This window comes from Plecotus auritus (genome assembly GCF_963455305.1).
Source record: "Plecotus auritus genome assembly, chromosome: 6".
In the NCBI taxonomy this organism is placed as follows: domain Eukaryota; kingdom Metazoa; phylum Chordata; class Mammalia; order Chiroptera; family Vespertilionidae; genus Plecotus; species Plecotus auritus.
Genome location: NC_137773.1, coordinates 82,679,368 through 82,692,429, shown reverse-complemented (window position 1 = coordinate 82,692,429; position 13,062 = coordinate 82,679,368). Strand labels below are relative to the sequence as shown.

General features: G+C 55.8%; 2 protein-coding genes across 4 annotated transcripts; both read left to right on the top strand.

The window, feature by feature from the left end:
* Positions 1 to 216: 216 nt before the first annotated feature.
* CIRBP (cold inducible RNA binding protein) lies at positions 217 to 3,435 on the top strand. Of its 2 annotated transcripts, none has more exons than XM_080672114.1 (7): positions 217 to 388; positions 1,383 to 1,491; positions 1,576 to 1,682; positions 1,775 to 1,913; positions 2,012 to 2,093; positions 2,207 to 2,277; positions 2,657 to 3,435. In XM_080672114.1, the coding sequence occupies exons 2-7, from the start codon at positions 1,389 to 1,391 to the stop codon at positions 2,671 to 2,673; spliced, it is 519 nt and encodes a 172-aa protein (XP_080528240.1). In that variant the 5' UTR covers positions 217 to 388; positions 1,383 to 1,388; the 3' UTR covers positions 2,674 to 3,435. The 2 variants fall into 2 exon arrangements, with proteins under 2 accessions (XP_080528240.1, XP_080528239.1); XM_080672113.1 differs by having other exon boundaries at positions 264 to 388; positions 1,311 to 1,491.
* A 69-nt stretch (positions 3,436 to 3,504) lies between these two features.
* FAM174C (family with sequence similarity 174 member C) lies at positions 3,505 to 11,669 on the top strand. 2 transcript variants are annotated; one of them, XM_080672116.1, is made up of 6 exons: positions 3,505 to 4,014; positions 4,643 to 4,774; positions 4,950 to 5,086; positions 6,695 to 6,900; positions 7,986 to 8,102; positions 8,864 to 11,669. In XM_080672116.1, coding segments are annotated over exons 2-6 (495 nt in total). In that variant the 5' UTR covers positions 3,505 to 4,014; positions 4,643 to 4,740; the 3' UTR covers positions 8,865 to 11,669. The 2 variants fall into 2 exon arrangements, with proteins under 2 accessions (XP_080528242.1, XP_080528241.1); XM_080672115.1 differs by having other exon boundaries at positions 7,986 to 8,142; positions 8,864 to 9,249.
* Positions 11,670 to 13,062: the final 1,393 nt, after the last annotated feature.

Below are 13,062 nucleotides of genomic sequence, written 5' to 3'. Positions count from 1 at the left end.
TGGAGGGCCCTTTGTTCCAGACCCCGAGCGGCCTCACGCAAGTGGGTCGACCCCGCCCCGCCGCGCGCCGGCCCCGCCCTCCGCTCGCAGGTGGCAGGGGACGCGGATTCACGCGTCCCCGCCAATCACGTCGCCCGTCGCTAGCGCGCAGGAGGGGGCGTGACCTATACGAGCCCGGCCCACAGCTCATGAATATGAGGCATGGCCGCTGCCCATGGGGCCTGGGATTGGCCAACGCGGAGCAGGGGGTGGTACTTGGGGGCGGAGCCAGGAGGCGGCGTACATAAGGCCGGGCGCCCGGTTACCCCCCTCACTCGCACGTTAGGAGGCTCTGGTCGTTTCGCACCGTCGTCTTCCTGCCTGCGTCAGGGACCTGCCCTACTCAGTGGTGAGGGTCCTGGCGGCACCGGCTCCGAGGGCCCCGGGCGGCGGGCGGCCTGGGGCCGGCCGGATGAGGCAGGGCGGCGGCGGCACGCCCCTGGGCAGGGGTGGTGCCTGGGCGGGCCCAGGGTGGAGTCCGCCCCGCCGGCGGCGAGGGGCAGCCGTAGACCGGGCCGAGCCGCAGCTTGAGGGCGTCCCCTTAGAGGCCTAGGCTCGCCCAAAGCGGGGCGCCACCGCAAAATGGCGGCTGCGAGCGCGAGGCTGCGCCCCGCGAAATGGCGGGAGCGCCGAGTGCCCGGATGGAGTGGCGCAGGGCGCGCGCAGGGCGCATGCGTGCGGCGGGGGCGGGCCTGGGGGCGGGCCAGGCTCCCGCTTCCCCGGTTTCCCATTGGATTTGCACTAGGAGAGTACAGCCTTCATCCCCATGTCCCACTCTCCTTTCGGCACCCCAAGTTGGTCTTCAAATTGTGTGGTTCTAGAGACATGTGGCAGAGGTTTTCCCAGTCTGGGAAGGGTCGGTCCAAGTCAACACCCGCCCTCTTGCCCACTTCATGTTGGAGCCCCCCGCGTCGGGACTCTGCCCCAGCTCCTACAGAGGTCCAGTCCCCGGCCACCCCACAGGCGCCCTGTGGTGGACCAAGCACTTTGCCACCCCGCACCCCGAATGTCTTGTTAGGAGTTAGGTGTCTGCCTTTAGTGCCCAGCCCTAAATCTCTCCTGAGGGCATCATCTGGGGTCCACAGTACTTCACTGAGGAGTACACAAAACCGGGCCTGCTCTCAGGGAGACCTGAGTGGGGACGGGGCCCTGGGTGATGAAGGAATTCACAGCTTTTTAAAATTAAGTTCTGGGTGTGGGCTTGGGGTGATAAATGGCAGAAAGATAATTTTTCAATGTATCCCCAACGAGCATATGTCATTTGTATAAAGTAAAATAGGAGGGAGGGGTGAGCGATGAAGCCCCTGGAGGATCTCAGTGAGGATTTCAACGATTTGCCACAGGCCACCATGGCATCAGATGAAGGCAAGCTTTTCGTTGGAGGGTTGAGTTTTGACACCAATGAGCAGTCGCTGGAGCAGGTCTTCTCAAAATATGGACAGATTTCTGAAGGTGAGGCGGTGCTGGACTGGCAGCGGCTGACCAGGGCTGCTCTTGGGGCGGTAAAGTGCTGACTGCAGACTTCTCCCTCCACAGTGGTGGTCGTGAAAGACAGGGAGACCCAGCGGTCACGGGGCTTTGGGTTTGTCACCTTTGAGAACATCGACGATGCCAAAGATGCGATGATGGCCATGAATGGGAAGGTGAGGGTCAGCTGTCTGGGGATGAAAGGGTTCAGGCTTGTGGGGCAGGGAGGCTCAGAGGCTGACCAGAGCCAACCTCTTGATCTTCACAGTCTGTGGACGGGCGACAGATTCGAGTTGACCAGGCTGGCAAGTCATCTGATAACCGATCTCGTGGGTACCGAGGTGGCTCTGCTGGGGGCCGGGGCTTCTTCCGTGGGGGCCGAGGCCGGGGCCGTGGGTTCTCCAGAGGTGAGTGCCACTCTTGGGGCCTGAGGCCCTTGAGGACACGATGGAAACACTGGTGGAAGGAGCTGGCACTCACTTGTCCTTCCTGTCCCTGTCTGTAGGAGGAGGGGACCGAGGCTATGGGGGGAGCCGGTTCGAGTCCAGGAGTGGGGGCTATGGGGGCTCCAGAGACTACTACAGCAGGTGAGGTCTTAGTCCTGCCTGGGTGTGTGGCAGGCTTGTGTTGGGACGCTGGCACAGGGTTGGGGTGAGTACACTAAACTGCCCTCCAGCGCCCACATGTGTCCTTCCTACAGCCGGAGTCAGGGTGGTGGCTATGGTGATCGGAGCTCTGGAGGGTCCTATAGAGACAGCTATGACAGTTATGGTAAGTCACGCTCTGAGGGCCTGTGGTGGGAGCTCGGCAAGCCTTGGCGCCCTCTATGAGCGACACTCAGACCTTGTCACTGTGCTTGCCCATAAGGGATGAGATTGCCCTCTCAGGTCTCCGTGCCAGTAGCCATTTCTACAACAAAACATAAAAGCTAGACCAGACTGACCAAGAAGGAAAGGGAGACGAGGGACCTGCCAAGCAGGCAGCATAACTGCATGTGCGGCCACCCGGCCCCGCCGCCCTTGGCTGTGGGGGGGGTTGGTTGCTCCCGAGGCTGCAGGGCCGAGCCCTCCAGATCTGGACCCGGGAGTGGAATGCTGCCTCTTGTTGCGTGCTTCAGTGCTTTTACACTGTACCTGCTTCTTGTTCTCAGCTACACACAACGAGTAAAAATCCTTCCTGCTCAAGATCGTCCTTCCAATGGCTGTATATTTAAAGATTTTGGGAGCTTCGCTGAATCGTTAATGTGTAGTGAACACACCTCCTTGTACCCACTTTTGTAGTCTAATCAGTTCTGATCTTGTCAAACACAGCCTGACTGCTTCTGACCCCTGAGATGGCTTCAATACTAGACTTTACTTTTTAAGGAAACACTGTCCGTTTTTAAGGGTTTTAAAAACGTTTTGAAAAGCACTTCAGATTTTACTTTTTTCTTTTTACCATGAGCCATGAGTTTTTTAGAAAATCATCAGGGGGTTGTGTGGGTTTTTTGTTTTTGGTTGTGTTGTCTTTTTTACTTCCCTTTTTAGTGGGGTTGGCCTGGTGAAGTTGGGTCCTCCAATTCAAATCTCTTGGAGATTGGATGGACTCTGAGTCTGCTCTCTGTTGGAAGCTGAGGGAGCTGTGGCTTTTTTCCAACTTCATGTACCGTTTCTGAGTGTAGCATGGTAGGACCTGTCCCAGATCCCAGGTGGCAGCAGAGGTTCCTTGCCACTTGGGCCCGGCCTGTACGGCCCATCTGCTGTGTATGACTTACAGTAGACTTGGAGATGTCACCAAGAGGTTCTTGAAAATGTTTATTTATATTGTCCTTTTTTACTGGAAGACGTATGCATATCCCATTGATGTTGTATTTGAAGTGGTTAAGGAATTCTTGTACACAGTTTTTTTGGCTTTACGAAGCAGATTAAAAAACCGTCTGAAATGAACCTCGCTCTGACAATTTCCCTTTCATTGCTCAACACACTCCTGCTGCGAGCTCTTGGCACTCAGAACTCAGCAGAGAGGGCAATTTGAGAAGTAGGTCTGCGAGTCCTGCCTGAGGCCCATGGAGAGCTAGACCAGGAAGGCAGAGTAAACTGACGCTGGCGGGCCCCTGGTGACAGCCGACTGCCACCAGTCCTGGTTAGGTGAGCAGGTGGCTGACGGGAATGGGTAGGTTGGACCTCAAGGCAGCCCTTGGGAGGCTTCTGGCAGTGGCAGCCAGAGAGCTCAATGGGGCGGGCAGTGCAGCAATGACAGTGGACCCACGTGGGCACCTGACGTTGACCCGACTGCCTTAGCCTAGAAGCAGGCCAGAGAGCAGACGGCAGGCAGTGTCCCTGGGCGACCGCAGACTGACTGCTCATTAGTTAGCTCTGCTGTTGCTTCACAAGTTCTGAGAGTTCTCCGCTAGCCTATGGAAGCTGCAGCCCCTCGGAGGACAGAAGTGTTGTGCGCCCAACAGAAACCTCTGAGACGCAAGCTGCTCCCTTGGCTAGCTCATATGTGGAAATAGCCCTGTAATTCGAGGTAACTCCTTTTGCTCGTGTCCACATCCCTCCTCTTGTCAAGAGCTCATTTGAAAGTAAAATTATGTGCCTGGGGAATGTTTTTATGACTTTTTTGTTTGTTTGTTTTCCCATTATCTTTATTTTTTTAAAAAAATCAAGCTAGAATTAAAGCAGACCCCGGCTGTTTAGCCCTTCCCTGCCTGCAGCCAGGCGAGCAGCCCAGGAAGTTTCACCTCACGAGTAGGTTCAATCTGTAAGCAGGATTAGAGAGCACTGAACATCCTGCCTTCGGATTTTTTGTTCATCAATTGACAGTCTTTTCCAGACCTCCCTAACTCATATTCCTAACTATAGCTCTCTGATGTCTGTTGCCTCCATGAGGTTTTTTTTCCTAGAGCCCACACCATTCTCTAAGCAGCTCCATCCCAAGTGGGTAGCTGGCTCTGCTTAGGGATGGAACACTGCCTGGCCAAGGCTTAGGCTTGCCCTGGTCACACCAGCCCGTGACAGGGTCTCTGCCAGGATGGCCCGATGACTAGCTTGAGACCCTCCTAGGAGCTGTGGATGGTTTAGGGGGAGGTGGGAAGCAGCTATGAAGCTATGAGCATGTCCAAAACCCTGGGGGTAACACTCCTTTGCTTTGGCAGGTTGAAGGGAAGCCAGTGCAACTTGGAAGGGTGGCCCAAGAACAGTGATGACCTGGGGTCCTGTCCCATGAGGGACTTCACCTGGGAGCAGGAACCAGATGCCCAGCCCCCTGCTCTTTCAGCTTGTCATCTGTAAGTGCTTTTCTGGGGGGTGACACATGGTCCTTCAGCCTTGACAATGCCTGATCCTTGTGGGTTCCCTCTGGTTTCCTGTCCCACCTACAGTATGGGTGGGGGCAGCTTTCTGTGTGTGCCTCCTGCCGGAGCCAGCTCTAGTTCTCCCTTCACTCCTTCTTCATTTTTCCAGCAGGTGTTTTATTGGCAAGGTTGGAGTGCAGGGTTTCAAGTCACTCAGGAAGACCGGTGTGTGGCAGTCTGCACGTAGCCAGTCCTCACCTGCAACAGTGTGACAGAATGTGGAAGTCAGATTTGAATAAAGGACTGGTGTGTGTACCTAGAAATCTGAGTCTGGTTTGGGGTGCGACCGAGGAGGGTGGTTCCCTGAGCCTCAGGTGGAGGCTGGGTGGGAAGTGGGGCTCCCCTAGAGAAAGCCTCTTCTGGCCTTGGTTCAGGGCACTAGCTGTACTCAAACCAAACAGACCAGCCAGTCACTTAATTGTCTTCTTGGTTGGTCTGGAGCCGTAGTCGGCAAACTGCGGCTCGCGAGCCACATGCGGCTCTTTGGCCCCTTGAATGTGGCTCTTCCACAAAAAACCACAGCCTGGGCGAGTCTATTTTGAAGAAGTGGCGTTAGAAGAAGTTTAAGTTTAAAAAATTTGGCTCTCAAAAGAAATTTCAATCGTTGTACTGTTGATATTTGGCTCTGTTCACTAATGAGTTTTCCGACCACTGGTCTGGAGGCACACTTAGCCTAAGAGGAGGAGGTGGTGGTCCCTGTGTTCCCTCACCTGGGATGTGCACCTGTTTCTCTCAGGGCCCTGGCAAAGGTTTTTGTTCCATTTTTTAAAGTACAGCTTTTTATTGATATGGGATTAACGACCCAGGAGCTTCTGGGTGCAGAACTGGGATTGGGCCTCAGCAGGGAGTGATGGCTGTTCAGCCTCACTTGTTGGGGGCATAGGTATGGAGGTGACACATTGATTTGTTGTTCCACTTAATTATGCATTCATTGTATGTGCCCTGACCCGGGATTGAACTCAAAACCCTTGGCGTTTAGGGACAATGCTCTAACCAACTGAGCTACCTAGCCAGAATGAACTTAAGCATCTTCATCTGTGCTTGCCCGTTGGGCCAAGCTTGCTTCCTGAGCTGGTGACTTCTGCTCTGGTCTTGGGGTGCCGAGTTGGGGTTGGACCCTGCTTCTGTGAGGCCTTGGGTCTGTGTGCTTAACTCAACAGGGTGGTGGTGGCAGCAGCATTGGACGTCAATTCAGTGTGGTCAGGATGGCTGAGGTGCCCTTCACTACAATTGAGGACAGGATGCTCAGACTAGAGCGAGCAGGCAGTCCTACCTACCCTTCAGGAGGGCCTATCCTGAAGTTCTAGAGCCAGGCTGGGAACCAGAACAGCAAGAGCTCCCAGAGTCCCAGGGGTACTGTGCTGAAGTTGGCATAGCCTTGCCCCTTGCCCTAGTATGACGCCGCTATGCAGTTGGGAACCTTCTTGTGAGGGTGTTGGCTCCCTTGTGGCCTGTAGTCCACTCTCTGGTCACCCAGCTTTTCTGACTTGTCCCCTGAACTGGGCATTCCAGTTGGTTATAGCCATTGTGCTCTGGGCCAGAAGGAACTGAGTCTCAGGCATAGGGCGCGAGCCGAGCCCTAGGTGAGTGAACAACTGGCCGGGTGCAGAGCACTGTGGGACAGCTAGAGGTGAAGCGAGGTTAGCGCCTAAGGGGCGGGGCGTCCCCCCCCACCCCATCGTCGAACTCCGCCCCTGCGGGCCATTGGTTGGCACCGCCCCTTGCCCGGTGAGTGACGGACGACTTGTGGGGGCGGGGTGCAGCCACCGCTTCCGCAGGGCCATGGGGCTGTGCCTGCTGCCACGGTCGCTCCTGCCGAAGTTGCTGCTGTCAGTGCTGCTCTTTGGAACCCAGGGGGCCGCTTCCTCGTCGCCACACCTCGCACAGACTACGCTCTCGCCATCGCAGGCCTTGACGAATGGGAGCCAGCCAGGCGCGCCTCACAACAGCACACACCCCAGGCCGCCGGGCTCGCCAGGCTCGCAGATGCTGCGCTCCTTCTACGTGCTTTCTGGCTTCCTCAGCCTAGCAGTGCTCTACTTCCTCATCCGGGCCTTTAGGTATGTCAGGCGCATGCCGGCCTCCCTGGCGTGGCAAATGAGCTCACGCCTTGCGCCTCACGTGCTCAAGGGCGAGCGCCCAGCCCCTAAGGAGTGGGCGTGAACAGCGCGCGTTATCCGGGATCATGGGTGATAAGGCAGTCATGTAATACCTTGGTGCTTCGTAATGCAGGGGCACAGATGCGGGTTTCTCGAACACAGCAACCCAGATTGGACAGTGCGTGTGGGGGAGGGCATGCGCCCGGTTTATGTTTCTGCTCTGTAGCCCGTGCCAGGCGATGCCCACCAGCCCAAACTGGGTCTGTGATCCCCGACGTCCCCCACCCTAGAAATGGAGAGGAGGGCCCGCTAGGCAGGGCGGGACAGAACCGCGCCTTCCTTCTCCAACTCTTTCAGCACTGGGGCTGGCTGCGATCAGTTTCTTGGTTCCACTGATGTTCTCCCTAGAGAGTTGAGGACTCCTCTTCCTTCCCCATGGTTCACATGCCCTGGGAAGTTCTGGTTCAGTTCCCTGGCTTCCCTGTTTACTTCCTGTCTGGGGTTGACCTCCAGAGGGCTTTTGTCACACACAGCTGACCATGTTCAGACGCTTTAAAGGGGCCCTTTTTGTCCCCAACCAACACTCCTGTGGGTGCACAGTGCTCGTGTTCCCTCTAAGTACTTGATCTTGCATCCGCTTCAGAAGGCTTCCTTCCTTTCCCTGGTGCCCTGGTGGTTGGTGGTCAGGACCGGGGACTTTGGCCTGAGACAGAGTGTCTCTGGTACACCCTCACCCCTCTCTGAGACTCGGTTTTCTCATCAGTAGAGTAGGATAACAGCACAACCTGGGAGGGGGCCTGCCAAGGGAGGTATCCACTTGCCATTATTGACATAAGAGCAACAAATGGAATCACCGTGACTGTTATGAGGCCAAAGAAACACAATTAGACCAGGAAGCTTCACAGCAAAACTTTGAGGGTTGGGCAGAGGTGGCGGAGAGCATAGACAACAAAGGATAATGGGGAAGGCAGGAAGAAGGATGGGGTATCAGCTGCCCCTGGAAGTGATCCGAGACAACCACTGATCGTGCCTGGGACTGCTTGCAGGTTGAAGAAACCCCAGCGGAGGAGCTATGGCCTCCTGGCTAACACTGAGGACCCCACTGACATGGCCTCGCTGGACAGTGATGAGGAAACCGTCTTTGAGACCAGGAACCTGAGATGGTATTGAAGTCCTCCCCCCACCTCCAGAAGCTCTGGATGGGTGGGTAGAGCAGGGCTGGAGAGTTGGCAAGACCACTGATTCCCTTGAGGTCATCCACATGCCACCAGGCTATATAGCCTTGGGCAAGACATGTGCCCCTCCCAGCCTCAGTTTCCCATTTCTTGCAGATGGGAAGGGGCTGCAGTCTTGGGTCAGTGCTCTGGGCCCGACCCTGAAGGTCAAGCTCAACGTCAGAGATAGAGAATTAACTGTAGGGTGCTGCAGAGGGGATGGGTTGGGTGGTCTCTCCATGGCCCCAGCCCCAGGAAGATCATAGCAGGCAAAGGGAATGGTAGGAAGGAAGGAGGGCAGGATTAACGACCCAGGAGCTTCTGGGTGCAGAACTGGGATTGGGCCTCAGCAGGGAGTGATGGCTGTTCAGCCTCACTTGTTGGGGGCATAGGTACGGAGGCCAAGAGTTTAGGGGGCAGTCCTAGCTTTCTAAGCCTGCCAGGTAAGGCATTGCTATTATGTGGTAGCCCCTCTGGTCTTCTCTATCTCCCCTAGCTAGGGGACCTCTTCTCCCTCCTTCCCCCAAGGTGCGAAGTTGAGCAGGGCCTGGCAAGCTGGGCAGATGGGCCCCAGTGGTCCTGGGGGCAGGGGCTGGACAGGTGAGAGGGCTTCCAGTCACTTGGAGGGTGAGCCTCAGGCACAGTTGGGGGAAGTGGATCAGGATAGGCCCATCGCTCCACACCTCTCACTCCTACCCCTCATCTTTCAGATGTTCAGGTCAGGGAGGTGGTGTTCCCAGCAGCCCTGGGGGAAGGACAAGAGACTTGGTCCACTCCCAGTGCCTACATACCCTCCGATTCTCCTGCTGGCCTGAGAACTCGAGTGGACCTGCCTAGCCTGCCTGAAGCCACCTCAGCCCTCTACCGCCACAGGACCGCCCAGGATGCCAGGTGCAAACCAGAGGGGCCCCCGGCATCCCCATCTAGGATTCTGAGACCCTCTGGTTGGACTGTGACTTATGCTGCTGACCCTCCCTGTGGGAACACTGCTCAGGCCTGGCAGGCAGGTGGGCTGAGGGTCCTGTGTGGGAGTGCTTTCCCCACTGGGCTGGGGACAATAAAGGCAGCAGTGGTTCTGTAGCTGGTACCCAACTCCACATTGGGCCAGACCTGGCATCCTGGCTCACAGGGAGGGTGGATGGTAGAACAGGGCTTCATCCGAGCCTGGTTTTTCTTATCTGTGATTATGCTGGGCTTCTATGACCTGTCCCCAGCTGTCCAGAGGGCCCAGGGAGGTGTTCCATGAGGTAGACAAGAAAAATGGGAGGACCTGCCAGTCATCACCTCTGAGCCTAGAGAGATCTCCTATTCATCCATCAAAGGCCTTGTAAAGGGGCTTGCTCTTCTGTGCTGCATTCAGCCTGGGGCCCCTCAAGGCTATATTTTCTGGGATCCTCACCTCACCTCATTCATACCACTAGAACCTTTGGGGCTGGAGCTTTCTGTAGCTTCAGGACCCCTGTGCCCACCATGCCCCTCCCCTGTCAGCCTCCTATGGAATCATTGATGAACCTACCCTGGCACCTGACCTCATTCCCTGTGAGGGGTTTGATGGGTTCTTTTTTGGGCTTTTTTTCCCTTCAAGGCACTATGTCTGGGTAGGGTCCAGTTCGGTCACCCCTGCCCCCTGTAAATTTGATCTTGGAGATTCGGAGGGGAGGGGCTGGCCTGTGGCAGTCCCACTACTTGAGGTCTGTTCCCCTGCGGCCTGGCCAGAGCTACCATGGCCACGTCATTAGGAGAAGCAGCCACTAGGTGGTAGCCTTGTGCTGCCCAGCCTCTGCTCTGCTGCCTGCTTGGCCCAGGTGTGGCCTGGGCTCAGCCCAGGGGTGGGCAAACTTTTTGACTCGAGGGCCACAATGGGTTCTTAAACTGAACTGGAGGGCCGGAACAAAAGCATGGATGGAGTGTTTGTGTGAACTAATATAAATTCAAAGTAAAGGAGCAGAGGGGAGAGCAAGAGAACCAGATAGAACAGCCGGATCCGGCCCGCGGGCCGTAGTTTGCCCAAGGCTGGCTCAGCCAGTTGTACAGGTGGGGAAATAGGTCCAGTTGGGGGCCCTGTTTCTCATGCCTCTTCCTCAGTTCACTGTGGGATAGGCCAAGCCTGCCCCCTGGGTCTGTCCCTTTCAGCCCCACTGACTCTCCTTGCTGAGGCTGAGCCTGGGTCCCTGCCTGTTTCCAGGTGCAAAGGAGTCATCTCTGCCAGTCAGCTTGTCACTCCTCTCTCCATCTCCAGTCCTCTGAGCTGGTCCCCAGGCTGCTTCCTTGGGCATCTCTATCTGTGCCTCCCCCCAACTCTGCTCACACATCAGCTTGCCCCTCCAGTGTCAGTTGCCACCTCCAGGAAGTCTTCTCTCCTGGACTGCTCCCTGCCCCACTTCCCCACCATTCTTTGGGAAGGTCCTGCACTGAGGCACCAGCAGATCCTCCAGGGAAGTTTGAGGAAGTGAGGCCAGAGTCCACTGGAGGCCCCAGACATCACACCCTCTGCTTCTCGGGCTCTGGCTGTTCCCTTCCTATCTGCCCCCACTCCTCTCCACACATGTCTATCTTTGGTCTCTGCATCTCTGTCTTCTCCACCTCTGAACCCCTGCCTGCCTCCTTGTTTGCATCTCTCCATCTACACAGCCTTTCACTTGGTCTCCCTCTGTTTCCATCTGTCTCTCTGCTCTCTATCTCTCTCCCTGTCTAACCCACTGGGACATGCTTTTAACAGGTGCACAGACACTGTGCGGGTCTCCCCACCCTGTGATCTGTGCCCCTCTCCCACAGCTCTGAGCGATTTCTTGAGCTTCAAAAGGCACATTAATTACTCTAATGAGGTCAGGAGAGACCCTGCATCTGCCATCTGGAGCCAAGAACACCCTCCAGCCCAGCTGCCTCCTGCCCACCCCAGTGAAAAGGGGAAGGGTGCCCCTTGCTTCCAGGCCCCTGTGCCTGTCAGCACCTATCAGCCTCACTGCATCCCCCTGCATTAGTGTGGAGTAATTGGCAGCCCCCTCCAAGGTTAATGCAATATTAGCAGGAAGTTCTCAGTGGCTAAAAGCCGAGAGAGGGGCCTGTCAGCATGAGATGAAAGGCCTAGATCCTGGCAGTTTGAGGGCCCCTGTGTATGGGCATGCATGTGAGGACGGGAAGGGCTTCCAGCACCTTCCTCTACCTCTCACACTTATAGACACAGGACACATACAGCACGTGACACAGACTATCACACATAAGTGATAGACACAGGACACACATGCGCACATACTGCCTGCAACAGAGCTAGGGCCTGTGCCAGATCGGGGTGCACAACCCATAGCCCAGCACCCTTGTGGCCCTCCCACCACCTCCATCCCCCTCCACATGCCCACTGGACATGCAGCAAACCTGTCCCCTCAGCTGTGGGCAGGTTGGGGTTTCCTGCTCTTGGGTGACCACTGTGTGGCTTCTCTATCTTGGGAATGGGGAGAAGTGGGAGCTGGACGCCTCTGGCTCATTAAAGCGGCAGCTTGTGGCTGGCTGCCTCAGGCCAGTGGTGGGTGGTAGTCATGTTGTCTTCCAGGAACTGGGGGTTCTGTGTGCGTGTGTGTGTGTGTGTGTGTGTGTGTGTGTGTGTGTGTATGTTTTTACTGGTTTTTAGAGAAGAAGGGGGAGAGAGAGAAACATCTATCAGTTGCCTTCAGTATGCCAGGTCCAAATGTAAAACCTGTGCTCTGACTGGGAATCAAACCAGCAATCTTTTGTACATGGGATGACAGCCAACCACCTGAACCACATTGGCCAGGGCAGGAGTGGGGGTTCTTCTGCTGGCTCTGATGTGGGCTCCCTGGGACATGGCCCCAGCATCCAGCAGGGCCGCGTTTTCTCACTTAGGGTCATCAGTTGAGGCAGCTGTGCCCTCCTGGGGTTCCCAGCATCCCAGTTCTTCTTCTTCTTCTTTTTTTTTTTTTTTAAATATATTTTATTAATTTCTTACAGAGAGGAAAGGGAGAGGATAGATAGTTAGAAACATCGATGAGAAAGAAACATCGATCAGCTGCCTCCTGCACACCTCCCACTGGGGATGTGCCTACAACCCAGGTACATGCCCTTGACCGGAATCGAACCTGGGACTCTTCAGTCTGCAGGCTGACGCTCTATCCACTGAGCCAAACCGGTCAGGGCAAGCATCCCAGTTCTGATTCCCCATCCTCTCTGGTGGTTCAGTGCCCCTCATACTTCCTGGAGGAGTATGAGCTGCCCTCCACCCCATGATGTCCTAATCCTGGGCTGGTGTGGCTGTGCAGGTGCACCCAGACCTGTGCTACCCAGCACAGTAGCCATATGTGGCTGTTTACAGTCAAAGTAAGAAATTAAACGCCCTGATTCTCGTCATACTGGCCACATTCCATGTGCCTCGTAGCCATGCGGAGCTGGGGGCACTTTTATGGGACAGTGAAGATCTGGAACGTTTCTACCCTCAAGAGAAGTATAGCCCCAGACTGGCAGGTTATCACCATGGAGGATGTGTCTCTGTTCAGGCCTAGGGCTGGGAGGGTGGGAAGGAAGGAGGGAACTAGAGGGGTGTGGGGCCTGTTCAGTCACTGGCCTTGGCAGTTGCAGGAATCTTAGGTCCTGCCTGAGATTTCAAGGGCCTGGCTGGACACGAGTGTGGGAAGTCTAATTTATCAGCAAGAGAATGGGATACATTTTTATTTTCAATGACAGAAGCCAACACCCCCACAGCCTGGGGGAATTCTTCACCCCATGGGCTGGTGTAGAAGCCCTCACCCTGCTCTGACCAGGGTCAGTGGAGCTCCCTGCGTACTGAGGCCACCATTCTTCTCTGCCAGAAATCTACCTGACTGAGCTGGGGCATCTGAAAACCACTGGAGCCAGAGCAGGCTGCAGATTTGGTCCAATTCTGTAATGAGAATTTTTCCCT

Coding starts and splice junctions, on each gene's coding strand:
- CIRBP (XM_080672113.1), top strand. CDS start 1,335: ATGAAGCCCCTGGAGGATCTCAGTGAGGATTTCAACGATTTGCCACAG. Junction 1,492..1,575: donor ATATGGACAGATTTCTGAAG/GTGAGGCGGTGC, acceptor CTCCCTCCACAG/TGGTGGTCGTGAAAGACAGG. Junction 2,094..2,206: donor TCCAGAGACTACTACAGCAG/GTGAGGTCTTAG, acceptor TCCTTCCTACAG/CCGGAGTCAGGGTGGTGGCT.
- FAM174C (XM_080672115.1), top strand. CDS start 4,741: ATGCCCAGCCCCCTGCTCTTTCAGCTTGTCATCT. Junction 5,087..6,694: donor CAGATTTGAATAAAGGACTG/GTGTGTGTACCT, acceptor TTTGGAACCCAG/GGGGCCGCTTCCTCGTCGCC. Junction 6,901..7,985: donor TTCCTCATCCGGGCCTTTAG/GTATGTCAGGCG, acceptor GACTGCTTGCAG/GTTGAAGAAACCCCAGCGGA.